Source organism: Oncorhynchus gorbuscha, linkage group LG25 (genome assembly GCF_021184085.1).
Source record: "Oncorhynchus gorbuscha isolate QuinsamMale2020 ecotype Even-year linkage group LG25, OgorEven_v1.0, whole genome shotgun sequence".
In the NCBI taxonomy this organism is placed as follows: Eukaryota; Metazoa; Chordata; class Actinopteri; order Salmoniformes; family Salmonidae; genus Oncorhynchus; species Oncorhynchus gorbuscha.
The window spans coordinates 35,276,922-35,291,308 of NC_060197.1; the positions used below are offsets into that span (position 1 = coordinate 35,276,922).

Consider the following 14,387-nt stretch of genomic DNA (forward strand, 5'->3'; position numbering starts at 1 on the left):
TAAAAATGAACCAGTTAAACTTTGGTGTAACATTGATATTGAAACATATGCTATATAACCATGCTTAGACATGTCCACATATGTTGTGTATGTCTGAGTGAACAAACAAAGTCACTAATGAAGATGGGCCTACATCTTACCCATCACGAGTGGTCGATGCTAATGGCATATTTCTTTAAGTAATTAGATGTTATGAAAATGTTCTACCTCGAGTCCATGTTAAATGATTTCCTTAATCTCTGGTCCTGCTTCATCAAGTGGACTAATTAAACAAGTGGGCCACCTGTTACCAGTACAGGAGAGGACATCTGGCTGAACAAAGGAAACAATTATAGGCTTGATATAAACATAACTAAAGCGTGGAGGATGCCAGCCATGTCTGTGTAGAGCTTTATTAGGAGTATGATTGGAGGCATTACTGCCACAAATGGCTCTGCTCCATTTCACCAAACCTAGACTAGGATTAAGTATGTGATAGACATGTTGTCAAACATCTTTACATTTTTAAAATTGGTAATTAATCGCAGACAGTCTTTTTTAAACTTCAGGTCTCCTTGTTTCCATGTGGGTCGTGTTTAATCCAAGCCTATATGACAAATGCGGAGCAGCATTCTGTCTGCTTGCCATATAATTATGGCATAGAAACGGCTGGTGATACTTTGCCAATAGATTTTATGATGTGCTCTTTATTTCCGTTTGTAAACTAAAAAAACTTCCAAAACATGTACTACACATATAAATGTATTTGCCAGTTTAATTGATCTACAATATGCATATAGTGGTGTGTTGGAATTGCCTTAGGACATTCATTATATTTCCAACAATGTTTTATTAATTCTTACACAGTTATCTTCAAACAGAGATAATCATAGCCAAAACAACCAACATGTCTCATCTCTATAAAAATGAAATATTTTGTGCCTTCTCACATAAGAGCAACCACATAGAACTTTCTATGGCCAGCATGAATGTCAGAGGTTCAAAAGTCTATCCACAAACCTGCATACTTTAAAATGCCATGGCTACTTGACAGAAAATGTGTGATTTAATCAACTGTTTTTTATGTAGGAAATAATGTTTGCTTGATACCAGTTGCTTTGAATCACATTCATTGAGGTGCAGTAAAAGGTTCTGTGGTTCTAAAAGTGGGGTTTCTACCTCAATACTGTCTCCATTAACGGGTGGTTCTAAAATTGGGTTTTCTACCTCAATACTGTCTCCATTAACAGGTGGCTCTAAAAGTGGGTTTTCTACCTCAATACTGTCTCCATTAACGGGTGGTTCTAAAAGTGGGTTTTCTACCTCAATACTGTCTCCATTAACGGGTGGTTCTAAAAGTGGATTTTCTACCTCAATACTGTCTCCATTAACAGGTGGTTCTAAAAGTGGTGGTTCTTTATCAATACTGTCTCCATTAATGGGTGGTTCTAAAAGTGGGTTTTCTACCTCAATACTGTCTAACCAAAGTGGGTTTTCTACCTCAATACTGTCTCCATTAACGGGTGGTTCGAAAAGTGGGTTTTCTACCTCAATACTGTCTCCATTAACGGGTGGTTCTAAAAGTGGGTTTTCTACCTCAATACTGTCTCCATTAACGGGTGGTTCGAAAAGTGGGTTTTCTACCTTAATACCGTCTCCATTAACGGGTGGTTCTAAAAGTGGGTTTTCTACCTCAATACTGTCTCCATTAATGGGTGGTTCGAAAAGTGGGTTTTCTACCTCAATACTGTCTCCATTAACGGGTGGTTCTACAAGTGGGTTTTCTACCTCAATACTGTCTCCATTAACGGGTGGTTCTAAAAGTGGGTTTTCTACCTCAATACTGTCTCCATTAACAGGTGGTTCTAAAAGTGGGTTTTCTTTTTCTTCGATACTGTCTCTCCATTAGCAGGTGGTTCTAAAAGTGGGGTTTCTGCTTCTTCGATACTGTCTCTCCATTAACGGGTGGTTCTAAAAGTGGTGGTTCTTTTTCAATACTGTCTCTCCATTAGCAGGTGGTTCTAAAAGTGCCGTTTCTTCTTCAATACTGTCTCTCCATTAGCAGGTGGTTGGAATGTCCCCCCTCCCAAATCTAGCAGCTGTAGCAGAACCACTTTCCTGACTGGTCAGTGAAGGGATTGATTTGGCCTATTGATTTTCACATTAGATGTCATTGTAGTTGAAAAAAAAGAGTGTACTAATCCAATTAAAGCTGGATCTCCAAACAGTTAAGCCTAATCCAGTCAAGACTACGAAATCTATCGATTTTCCGTTCCAAATCAATAAAGGGCGTAGTGCGTGCCGACTGTCGACCCTTCAGTGTGTGCGAGCGTAGTCCTTGACTTTCTTTTCTGCCAGCCTGAACCACATGAACAAGTCTAAGCAACTAGGCTATGCTCTTTCAATAAATCCACTTTTATAACTTGTATTTCCATGTTTCATGGTGTATGTCCTATGTTATTGCTGCCTGCACAAGTGCCCTTGTGCGATAAAGTATTTTCATAGGGTAGGTAGCATTTATTTGGTCAGTGTTTCCCAGTGGACCCTAATTAGGAAGGGACATGATAAATAGTATAATAGCAGCCATAGACCTCTTCAGGGGTCATCACTAGGTACCGCAGCCACAAAGTCATAATTATGGCTAAACCCTGCCTATTTCTTAAAATCTGATTTTAAACCAAACCCTAACCTTAACCGCACTGCTAACCATATGCCTAATCCTAACCTTAAATTACGTTTTTATGAATTTTTATAATATAGACCATTTTTATATTGTGGCTGTGGTAACTAGTCATAACCCTGTTCAGGTGAAAGCTTCATTCTGAATGCACAGTGTGCTGTGCCGTTGCTGCATTAGTCTATTTGTTTGAAGGCAACCATTTTGTGACCATTCCGTTTGAGAGTAAATAATAACAACTGCCATTTAGCAGTTGCTTTTATCCAAAGCGACTTAACGGTCATGAGTGCATACATTTAAGTATGGGTCGTCCCAGGAATCAAACACTATCCTGGTGTAACACGCACCATGCTCTACCAACTGAGCTGCAGTGGACCATTTTGGGGTGTGGTCTATACTACTGTACATGCCATTTTCTTTGATATACTGTCCATACACACCACATATTTATATTCTGGATTCCGACACTCTTGATTGTTAATTTGATCTCTTCTGTTTTATGTGGTTTCTAGTTTAGATTTGAGATTATTTGTGTATTTGTATTGTATTTGTGAGACATTCTACTGCCCTGTTGGAGCTGATAACATAAGACATTCTACTGCCCTGTTGGAGCTGGCAACATAAGACATTCTACTGCCCTGTTAGAGCTGGTAACATAAGACATTCTACTGCCCTGTTGGAGCTGGTAACATAAGACATTCTACTGCCCTGTTGGAGCTAGTAACATAAGACATTCTACTGCCCTGTTGGAGCTGGTAACATAAGACATTCTACTGCCCTGTTGGAGCTGGTAACATAAGACATTCTACTGCCCTGTTGGAGCTGGTAACATAAGACATTTTACTGCCCTGTTGGAGCTGATAACATAAGACATTCTACTGCCCTGTTGGAGCTGGTAACATAAGACATTCTACTGCCCTGTTGGAGCTGGTAACACAATACATTCTACTGCCCTGTTGGAGCTGGTAACACAATACATTCTACTGCCCTGCTGGAGCTGGTAACATAAGACATTCTACTGCCATGTTGGAGCTGGTAACACAATACATTCTACTGCCCTGTTGGAGCTAGTAACATAAGACATTTTACTGCCCTGTTGGAGCTAGTAACATAAGACATTCTACTGCCCTGTTGGAGCTGGTAACATAAGACATTCTACTGCCCTGTTGGAGCTGATAACATAAGACATTCTACTGCCCTGTTGGAGCTGGTAACATAAGACGTTCTACTGCCCTGTTGGAGCTGGTAACATAAGACATTCTACTGCCCTGTTGGAGCTGATAACATAAGACATTCTACTGCCCTGTTGGAGCTGATAACATAAGACATTCTACTGCCCTGTTGGAGCTGATAACATAAGACATTCTACTGCCCTGTTGGAGCTGGTAACATAAGACATTCTACTGCCCTGTTGGAGCTGGTAACATAAGACATTCTACTGCCCTGTTAGAGCTGGTAACATAAGACATTCTACTGCCATGTTGGAGCTGGTAACATAAGACATTCTACTGCCCTGTTGGAGCTGGTAACATAAGACATTCTACTGCCCTGTTGGAGCTGGTAACATAAGACATCCTACTGCCCTGTTGGAGCTGGTAACATAAGACATTCTACTGCCCTGTTGGAGCTGGTAACATAAGACATTCTACTGCCCTGTTGGAGCTAGTAACATAAGACATTCTACTGCCCTGTTGGAGCTGGTAACATAAGACATTCTACTGCCCTGTTGGAGCTAGTAACATAAGACATTTTACTGCCCTGTTGGAGCTGATAACATAAGACATTTTACTGCCCTGTTGGTATTTCGCTACACCTGCTATAACACCTGTAAATCTGTATACGCAGCCAATCAACTTTGATTCGATTTTTCTTGGAAGGTGCATGTTGACTTTGGTTATCAGTGTTTGTTTGTTTGTTTATCCTTGACAATATTCAGAATTGTATTGTGTAAGTTATGCCAAGGCAATAATGTATTTTGTTTTCAGTTCGTTGCAGATTATTCCATGTGTTTTGAAAGGATTTCGGGGTCCAATCAGTATAGTGAATCAGACCCGTAAAGTAAGTATTGTAACGGCGTTCTTCGTTTGTAGAAAGAGAGTCGGACCGAAATGCCGCATGGTGGTTACTCATGACTTTAATGAAAAAAGCGACACATGAAATAACTATACAAATACAAAAACAACAAACAGAACGTGAAACCTATTACAGCCTATCTGGTGAAACTAGACAGAGACAGGAACAATCACCCACAAAATACACAGTGAAACCCCGGCTACCTAAATACGGTTCCCCATCAGAGACAACAAGAATCACCTGACTCTGATTGAGAACCGCCTCAGGCAGCCAAGCCTATACTAGACACACCCCTAATCAACCACAATCCCAATGCCTACAAAAAACCCAATACGACAATACAATAAACCCATGTCACACCCTGGCCTGAACAAATAATTAAAGAAAACACAAAATACTAAGACCAAGACGTGACAAGTATATTATCTTAAAGTAAATGATCTTCAAGTAAGTATAAATGGGCGTAGAACCTTCAATGTTTTAATTCGATGTTGCAGTACTATTTAGAACAATAACAGTAATACAATTATGCCATTTGTTGGCTGGTGTCTATATTTAATTTAATAATAATTATTAATAATTTAATTTAATAATAATTTCCCGGACACGGATTTAGTGCACTTATTGTGTTGGTATTAACTAATCAGGTAGCTAACGTTAGCAGCATGCAGTAAGTGCTTCACAAAAAGAAGAGTTCAGATCTCACAATCCCCTTCTACGAGCATGGGGGCAAATGCATGAAAGAGGTTATTTGCACAACACTCAAGGTATTATTTCCAATGGCCTTCTGTCTAAATGCCATGGACTCTGAATGCCAACAGTTCAGAACCACTGCCATTCATGTTTTACTGCTCAGTCCACCCACGGTTCACGTGGGGTAACCCAGCTGCCTGGAAGAGGACAATGTGACCAGTTGGTGGCTTGGAATGTGGCAGGAGAGAAGGTCTTTTCTACTGCCCTTTTAAATAATATGTTGGTACTTGTTTCTCAGAAGAAAAATCACTTGTTTTCTTGTGTGGCCTAACCAAGTAACAAAGCAGGTATTCTCTTGGTTGTTTGGGGATGGATAGTATGTAACATGAATCTGCAGAAGTCGACCATATGACTTTTGTTGTTTTCTAAAATGTTTATATGGAACTTAGGTAAGACAAGTTGAAATAGTCAAGAATACAAGTAAACTTCAGCCAGCACTGCGTCACAACAAAGCAGCTTAACAACTACTGGCTGACTCTGAGACATTACAAAAGAATGATGGTCCTGTTCTCAAGATGAATCCAGGCTGAAGGGGTGTGTGTGTGTGTGTGTTTGTGTTGCATGTGTGAGAAAGAGAAATAGACAGACATACACACACACACACACACACAGACTGAGAGAAAGCTGGTTGGGTATGTGAGGGAGTCTGGACACAGTCAGTGGTCATGTTGTAGCCTCCTTCCCATAATGCAGTCTGTCAGGTAGGATTGGCTTACATGTAGCACAGCATGCCACTTGTGACTGATCTCTCCTTGATGAGGTGTCTCATCCTCCACTGAGCTGCTGTGTCCGATGAAGGTAGCTAACACAACCATGGCTGGACAGAAAGCTTCAGACAGTGCCATCAAATGGCAGCTATGTTACGATATGTCAGCCAGAACTTGGTGGATGGTAAGTTCTGGTTTCTTTCTCTCTCACTGTCTCTGTATGTTGCTGTCGTTCTACCTTTACATTTTTCTTATGTAGCCGACACTCTTATCCAGAACGACCTGCGGTTAGCAACTTACAGTTACTCCCTCTCTTTTACATCCTGTTTTGACCAGGCTAAACGTTGCTGTGAGTTGTTCTTTTCAGCTGCAAGTATGATCAAATTTAAAGGGCATTTATGTCAGGTATTAGTTAGCCCAAATTGATATTCGTTGGACCAAGTTGCCCAAATAGCTTTTTTTGAGAGGCAATACATTTTGAAGTATGTCTGACCGCTGGCTCTGCTGCTGTATTACTCTGTGCTACAATACCTGTCAATATGTTAGACCTCATTCTCGTTTGAGCTGTGACACTGTGTCTACAGGTCAAGCCTGAGTAGCTAAGTAGAAGGGCTACGTTTGAAACGGTTTTGGCAATGGTTCTTTACTCTAACAGAAAGGTTACAGCTACAGTGCTTCGTAATCAGCTTGTTGACCACCCAGCGATCACACTTCTCCAAACGCTGTACTTGATTTGGATGACTAAGTCAAGCAATCACTGATGAGCTTACTGGAACTTGACATGCCGAGTGGCTGCTATAATGAGAACATGGTGTCCTCAACGGTGGCGGTCTTTGTGTAAGTGTGAAACAGCCCTCTCTAGCACTTGAATGTCTTCTAGTGAGCACCCCTGGGTTGGCTACAGAATACCACTACCTCCCTGTCCCAAGTCATATCGCTCCTCCTAAACTTTGCTTAGCAACTGCTCAGGTTTTCATCGTTATCCTTTTTATGCCATGTTTACGGTTTCCTAGAGGTCCTGGTGGGGAGGATTCCAGATGTTCTGTTTATTCCCATCTGATTTGGTGTCAACCCTATTTATGATACTGTACATCCGCAGGCTAGCTTTGCTTTCCTATTCATGTGTTTCTCCAGATGGATATGATCATTGGAATTGATCAGTGTGCTGGATGTAATATACCAAATGAATGAAAGGTTTCCTTCCTACCTGAAGAAGGGGTGGAAAGAATTGACAGTGTAGCTAAATTAGGAGACGTTGGACGAGAGACATTTTTTGACAATTTTCTATGGCTATGGTAAGATACTGAGGAGTTTGTGTTTCAGCCATGGGAGCATTCCTCCAGTTCACCTCTACTATGTTCATTTAGCGATCGGGGACAAAAAGGCAGTTGTACCCGTGCATTTCCCAGGGTGAAGGAAATCGTGTAGGGGGAAGTTACCCCTAGACACTGATCTTAGGTCAGTTTTGCATTTCACCTCGCTCATGGTTAAGGGGAGGGGAAGCTGACCCTAGATCTATATCTAGGAGAAACTTCTCTCCAGAGCAAAGGAATTTACATCTGTGGTTTGACAAACTTTTATTCAACTAAAGCTCATTTGTCCAGCTTGTTTTGTGTCTTGGTCTAGGACAATAGGAGATCAATTCTGAGGTCCAGTTTATTTAGAAATCTATTCCTAACAGTGTCAAACCTCACAATGGGATACAGAACATAGCCTGCTTTAGCCCGAATTGTGTCATTGCACATAGTGGGTTTCTGCACTGTGCTTGCATGTCTGTTTGATGTTGACACTTGAATTAGGATTTGTCAGTCCCAAGCCACTGTTGTGCCAAACTCACGGTATAGTTATCACAATCAAGAACACTGGTGCCTCCTACTGGAATAGAAAATGAAATACATTCTCAATTCTATGAACCCCCCTCACTCTACAATGCATGTACATCCACTGTCATTACACTGTACTTACATAGGCAGTAGGATGTTATTACTATGGTATAAAGTTTATGTATTGTAAAAGTGAGAACTTATCCATATACCAATAATACATGTTTTTTTTGTCAGTTCAGTAATGTTTTGCTAGGGTTAGGGAAGGCTTTTGTTGATGTAATATCCACATCAATATAAAGTTAAAATGAGAAACTATGAGAGAGACCTTTTCTTACATTTTTCCTCGCCACTGCAATAGACTATTTCAGAAAGTATGTGCGATGTAATCCCACAGAACACCACTGGGGGGCGATAGTCACAAAGATAAGACCGATTTAAAATCGGATAGGGTTGCTGTCAATAGTGTTTTTTGTTGTTGTTTGTTTTTTCACCTTTATTTAACCAGGGAGGCTAGTTGAGAACAAGTTCTCATTTGCAACGGTGACCTGGCCAAGATAAAGCGTAGCAATTCGACACATACAACAACACAGAGTTACACATGGAATAAACAAAACACAGTCAATACAATAATACAATAATACAGTACAACAAAAGAAAACAAAAAGTCTATATACAGTGAGTGCAAATTATGTAAGTTAAGGAAATAAATAGGCCATGGTGGCGAAGTGATTACAATATAGCAATTATACACTGGAATGGTAGACCGGCAGAAGATGAATGTGCAGGTAGAGATACTGGTGTGCAAAGGAGCAAAATAAATAAATAAATACCAGTATGGGGATGAGGTAGGTAGATAGATGGGCTGTTTACAGATGGGCTATGTACATGTGCAGTGATCTGTAAGCTGATCTGACAGCTGGTGCTTAAAGCTAGTGAGGGAGATGTGAGTCTCCAGCTTCAGAGATTTTTGCAATTCGTTCCAGTGATGGGCAGCAGAGAACTGGAAGGAAAGACGACCAAAGGAGGAATTGGCTTTGGGGGTGACCAGTGAGATATACCTGCTGGAGTGCCAGTGAGCAGGTCGCAATGGTGGGTAGTATATGGGGCTTTGGTGACAAAACGGATGGCACTGTGATAGACTGCATCCAGTTTGTTGAGTAGAGTGTTGGAGGCTATTTTATAGATGACATCACCGAAGTCGAGGATCGGTAGGATGGTCAGTTTTACGAGGGTATGTTTGGCAGCATGAGTGAAGGATGCTTTGTTGCGATATAGGAAGCCGATTCTAGATTTAATTTTGGACTGGAGATGAGAGTTTACAGTCTATAGCTTTTAACTATCGTCAGTCAATGATCAGAAAAATCTCTGCTGAAAATGGTGGTCAATTAATCAATTGAATTATGAATTTAATTTTCACATAACTATAAAAAAAAACAGGGGTAACATTATTAATAATCTTGTCGGATACACTTGTGACTCTTTCGCAATCTTCCTTGTCTGTTCTCCAAGTCAATGTTGTTGTCTGGCCCACTATTTGGCTCCTTGTATAGTCTACAGGCCAAGTTTGACATCAGCAAGGCTCTCCTTCCCCTCTCCTTTCTCTCCTCCAACCATGAATCTGGTCCAAATCTCCCCAGCAACTGCAACTGATGACCTCATTTACACGGTTTCTATCTCTGTGCTAGGCCTACTTGCTATACACGTCTGTTGATTCATCAATGTATTTATCAATATTACTCCACCTCTCTTTTTAGCATTATATCAATATACACCAGTCCTTCTGGTAACGTTAAGGGAAAGGGACCCTTTTCCTCTGTCTTTCATGCATTCAAATTCACACACGCGTGCACACACACACACAGAAGAAAGGTCTAAAGATGGACACCAATGCGTAGATGTATAACATTGACCGCGCAAAATATAACACGGGAGAATTACAAGCAACATGTTCGGCAAAAATAACACTTTGTGAAGTGTTGTCTTTTTGCGTGGACCTTTATCTTGTTTTGTACTGGCAAATGAGTGCCACATTAAGTATGAGTGTTGTTAGAGTACAGTGAGTGTACAGTGTTTGAAAACAATATAATTTGCAGAAAATGTACAATACAAAGGCCCTGATAGTAGCTGTCGAATGCGACTTGGAGTTCATGGTTTCAAATGAACAATGGACATTCGAATTTATGATTATTTTGATGAAATCTTAGTGAATAATCCTTATCAAAATATGATGCAATGACATTACCTGGTTAGACGCAGCATGCACTTTGATCAAAAGGCAACATATTAATCACATCCATATTGCCAACATATGTCCAACGGCCAATAGAACAAGATTCGGTGACTTTGAGCGCACTGATATCTTCTTCTCGCCGTCCACGTGAGCGTTTTGTAAGGCGTGACCAAATACATATGGGTCGACCTAAGCACAATGTATATTATCATTGAAAACGATTTTTTTTCTCCATTTGCCTTCAGTAAGCTATAGCAAAGAAGACCATATACAACGCATTTAATGCTAAAAAAAAATACATGTAGGGCACGTTGTGCGTAATGCGTGCGTAAAATGGGTAAAAAATATTTTTAAAACAATGTGAAGTTCTGAAAATGTTATTTCGGCCACGTCTTAAGATTTTGTCGCACCTTATTCATGCATTTCTCGAGAAATAATTGCGTGCCAAAAATACTCCAAATCAAAAGTTATCTAGAGAGTGTCAAAACACACAGCATTTCTAATAGAGGAGCCTACTGTGGAAGAGGCCGTATGAAAACTCACATTTTCTCTCATGAAATAACCTATGTTCTCAAGTTCACTCTCAGAGGACTCAGTGCACCAAAGGGATCATGCAGTCTTCGACGTTTCGGTTGACCAACTTTTCCAACCTTTCTCCATGCTTGGTGTCGAATTATACATCAGTTCCCTCTTCGTAATGAAGGGAAGGACTGCTTTAAAAATAGAAGCTTAGGCGTTGAAATCAGATGAGGACAATGGTAAAAGTTCTTAATGACCGATAACCTATTTATCGTAAAACATGTGTTTGACAGATAGGCATACATTTTGGGAGCACATGTTATAACATATAGCGCTAGTTTAGTTAATTTGCCTCTGAGTTTTTGCAGAGTGCATTCTTCCCCTGCATGCATGTCAGGGACTATATCAAGGACAAGGACTTGAATAAAGCAGCCTAATTTGCTCTTATAACGGTATTTCTGAACAATCAATGTTAATTGGAAAATGGAATATTGTTGCATTGATTTTCTGTGCAAAACACTTAAATTATATAGCATATACATATTTGTTTTCATTTCGGAGATATACAAGTTATATAGAACAAATAAATAACTTTCTAATCAGCTTTGGTATATTAGACGGTTAGATTCAGTGAACTCTCTAGGCCATATCCACGTTCTGTTGGGCATTTGTATTTATGTCGCGTCCTCTGGGGCTATATTCACTTAGCCAATCATTCATTAAGCATTTTTAATGATAAAATATTGAACTACAATGGCAATGTATAAAACAAAATGCAGAGTCTGTGGACTGTATAAATCCTGTCACAGTCCATGATCCATTATCATTTGGATTCACCCAAGCCTGACGTTCCCTACTGTGTTGGTCCAGAGAATTGATGCAATTGCCTCATATAGAATATGAAGGATTTGCATATTAAGGAAATACTTCACCAAGAGTCGTTCTTTAAGCCTAGTTCAAATCAATTAACGACAGTAGCCACACTGTTGGTAGCCTTTAGTACAATTTGAAAACTATTATAAATGATGGGCTGTAAAAACAAAAAAAGTACCTGGTATAATAATCATGGTAATATGCTAATAATAGTATTCCGATTAAAAACAATTTCATAAAGAGTATTATTATTAGTGACCAGTAGACTATAGCCTATAATATAATAACATTGTGTTATGATTATATGTCTAATTGACATAATAACTACAAATATATATTTGGTTTCCTTGTAACCACAGATAACATAAATTAACTCACATCTATAACCACTGAATAACCACAACTTCTGCCAGTCTAGCAGTTTGCAGCCTGTGATGTATTGCCACAAACACTGAGTAGCGAGCGGAAGTGATGGTTCTACAAGCGGAGTCGAGAGGCCGCCGCGGCACTGGCCAATGAGAGGCGAGAATCCAAGTTCTAGTGCGGAGCTCTCTTTGGCTGCGCAGAGCGGCACAGAGAAGGCAGTCAGATAGGGGAAAGTGAGGCGTAGACCTGCCCAGTTCCGAAAACTCAGCCTCTTCTGGATCGCATTCAACAACAACCGAACAACCCAAAAGCTATCCAAAAGTAAGACGTGAAGAGGAAGGAAGATTTTTTTGAGGGGGGGCGGCGACTTGATTTTACGCGCATTTCTGCCAAGAATTCTCTTCCGTTTTTTTTGTTGCAAGCACTATCAAGAAAAAAAGCCTGAAAAGCACAAAGTTGAACGTGAGAAATGTGAAGGCACCAGCTTGTGTTTCACCCAGGTTCCAGGATCCCCCTTTAAATCCATGCAATACAGTGCAATGGTACGTGAATGTAGATTATTATTGCAATAACGTGTAATTTTACAACTGTTACAACATCGCCTTTTCCTACTGTTGACTTGCTCTTCACTGCAACCCGGTCTGGTTGAGCAGGAATAGAATTATCTCAATGACAACTGGACAAGTCCCGTTAACAGATATGCAAATGCTTTTCATTGGTCGGAGGAGCGCCCAAAGAAAATGTATTGGCACACACACTGCGTTAACCTCCCCTGCCCCCTTTGTTGGCAATGAACTTGATTCGTAATGTATGGAGCAATTCTATAGGTGATTACAGAGGCAAGGCGTTAACAACAATGTCTGGTTTTCTGCGAACGAAAAATTGCACATTTATAGGGATAATTGTTCTAATTTACACCATATTTATATAATTGCTATATAGTCCAATAATGAGCCGTAACTTCCGTGAAAAGGAAAAGGTTAACAACACGATGTTCCTCCGGCGTGCAATGAAAAACAGGTTACTGGCCATTGGCGAAGTAGTCGAGAATACTTTTACACATAATCGCATTTTACTCTCTCAGGATTAAAAATGAAACATGATTTACTATTTGTTTGACACCAAATTGTAGTTTAGGCCAGTACATGTATATTACTGTGGAGTTGAAGCGAAGAGTCGTTGACAGGCTGCTCCTGTCCTCTGCGCTGTTCCAGTAGTTCCTAAATGGTGGATCTGTCCGGACCTCATAGGTCGTAGCTATGAGTTGTGGTGTTGGAAAATGTTGTTGTGGTGTTGGAAAATGTTGTTGTCTCGTTTATGTGGTGGGGTCATGCGGAAATTGTAATGACCTCAGGTGTGTCAGAGTTTTGGAACCACTCTACTGTTTATCCAAATTCCATCAGAACCATGCGCCACCGTGACATAACACGGTTTGAACAGTTTCCTGTAACTGGCATAGTTTAGAAAGGCCAAATGCTATATATATATAAAGTGGCAATATAAAGTTGCTACATCCATGGACATATAAATTAATGATATGTACCCATTGATTCTTGAATAATATACTTTATAAATGCCTCACGAGCTTAGTTCAACTGTCGTGCCTCATCAGAACCCAGAACCCTAAAGATGTTTTTACTCCAATGTTTGTAAATAATGTCCATGTAAACAAGCATTATATAACCTCAAAACATGGTTTAAACTATTATGTTGATATCATGGATGGCCAGTCCTTGTATCCATAGCTCAGTCTATGAACTTGGTTACATTTCTTCAGGTCTTTCACTGAGGTTTTTGTAGAAACGGGTGGGGAGCCAGAGGTATCAGGCAATAAGAATTAGGTTACTTGAAATTCTAAACTATTTTCCGTTTTATTAAAGGTGTGCCATCAAGGCAAATCAAGCTACTTTTGTTGCAATTTCAACATGTATTGTATGTAGAGGGGGCCATTGTATATATTGTGGATTGAGTGAGAAATGCATTTTAGAAGTTTATTACACGCTATATTGGACATTTCTATTGGATTTTATGTTACATATGCCCGTATACTGTAAAGGAAAATGATCGACCGGTTAAGCTGCATGTAAAACAAGAGTTCGAATAATGTCTCGAGTCCTTACTGTATTTGTGAGGGGAATTTTCCATTGCGATTCTTTTTGAACGGGGCGCTGGTCCAAAGTCTTCCGCTCATAAAATCATAACTCATACAGCAAGAGAGAGAGAGAGGGGGGGGGGTCGTTTTATGCTGTGTTTTCTGAGGGAGACGAAAAGGTGGGCTAGTGGAAATGGAATGCGTTTGTTGGAGGAGGAGGAGTATAGACTATGACTGTGTAATTAAGTGAGAGAAAACATATTGGGGACGGATTTGTTAGTATCGTGCAGAC

The 14,387-nt window shown here is 40.1% G+C and overlaps 1 protein-coding gene across 1 annotated transcript in view; it reads left to right on the forward strand.

Annotated features, from left to right (window-relative positions):
• The first annotated feature begins 12,210 nt into the window (after window positions 1-12,210).
• The window catches only part of LOC124014550 (nuclear factor 1 B-type-like), a 104,419-nt gene continuing 102,242 nt past the window's right edge, over window positions 12,211-14,387 (forward strand). Inside the window, 1 exon segment of the mRNA XM_046329680.1 lies at window positions 12,211-12,545. Within this exon segment, the coding sequence (XP_046185636.1) occupies window positions 12,528-12,545 (18 nt within the window). The 5' untranslated portion in view covers window positions 12,211-12,527.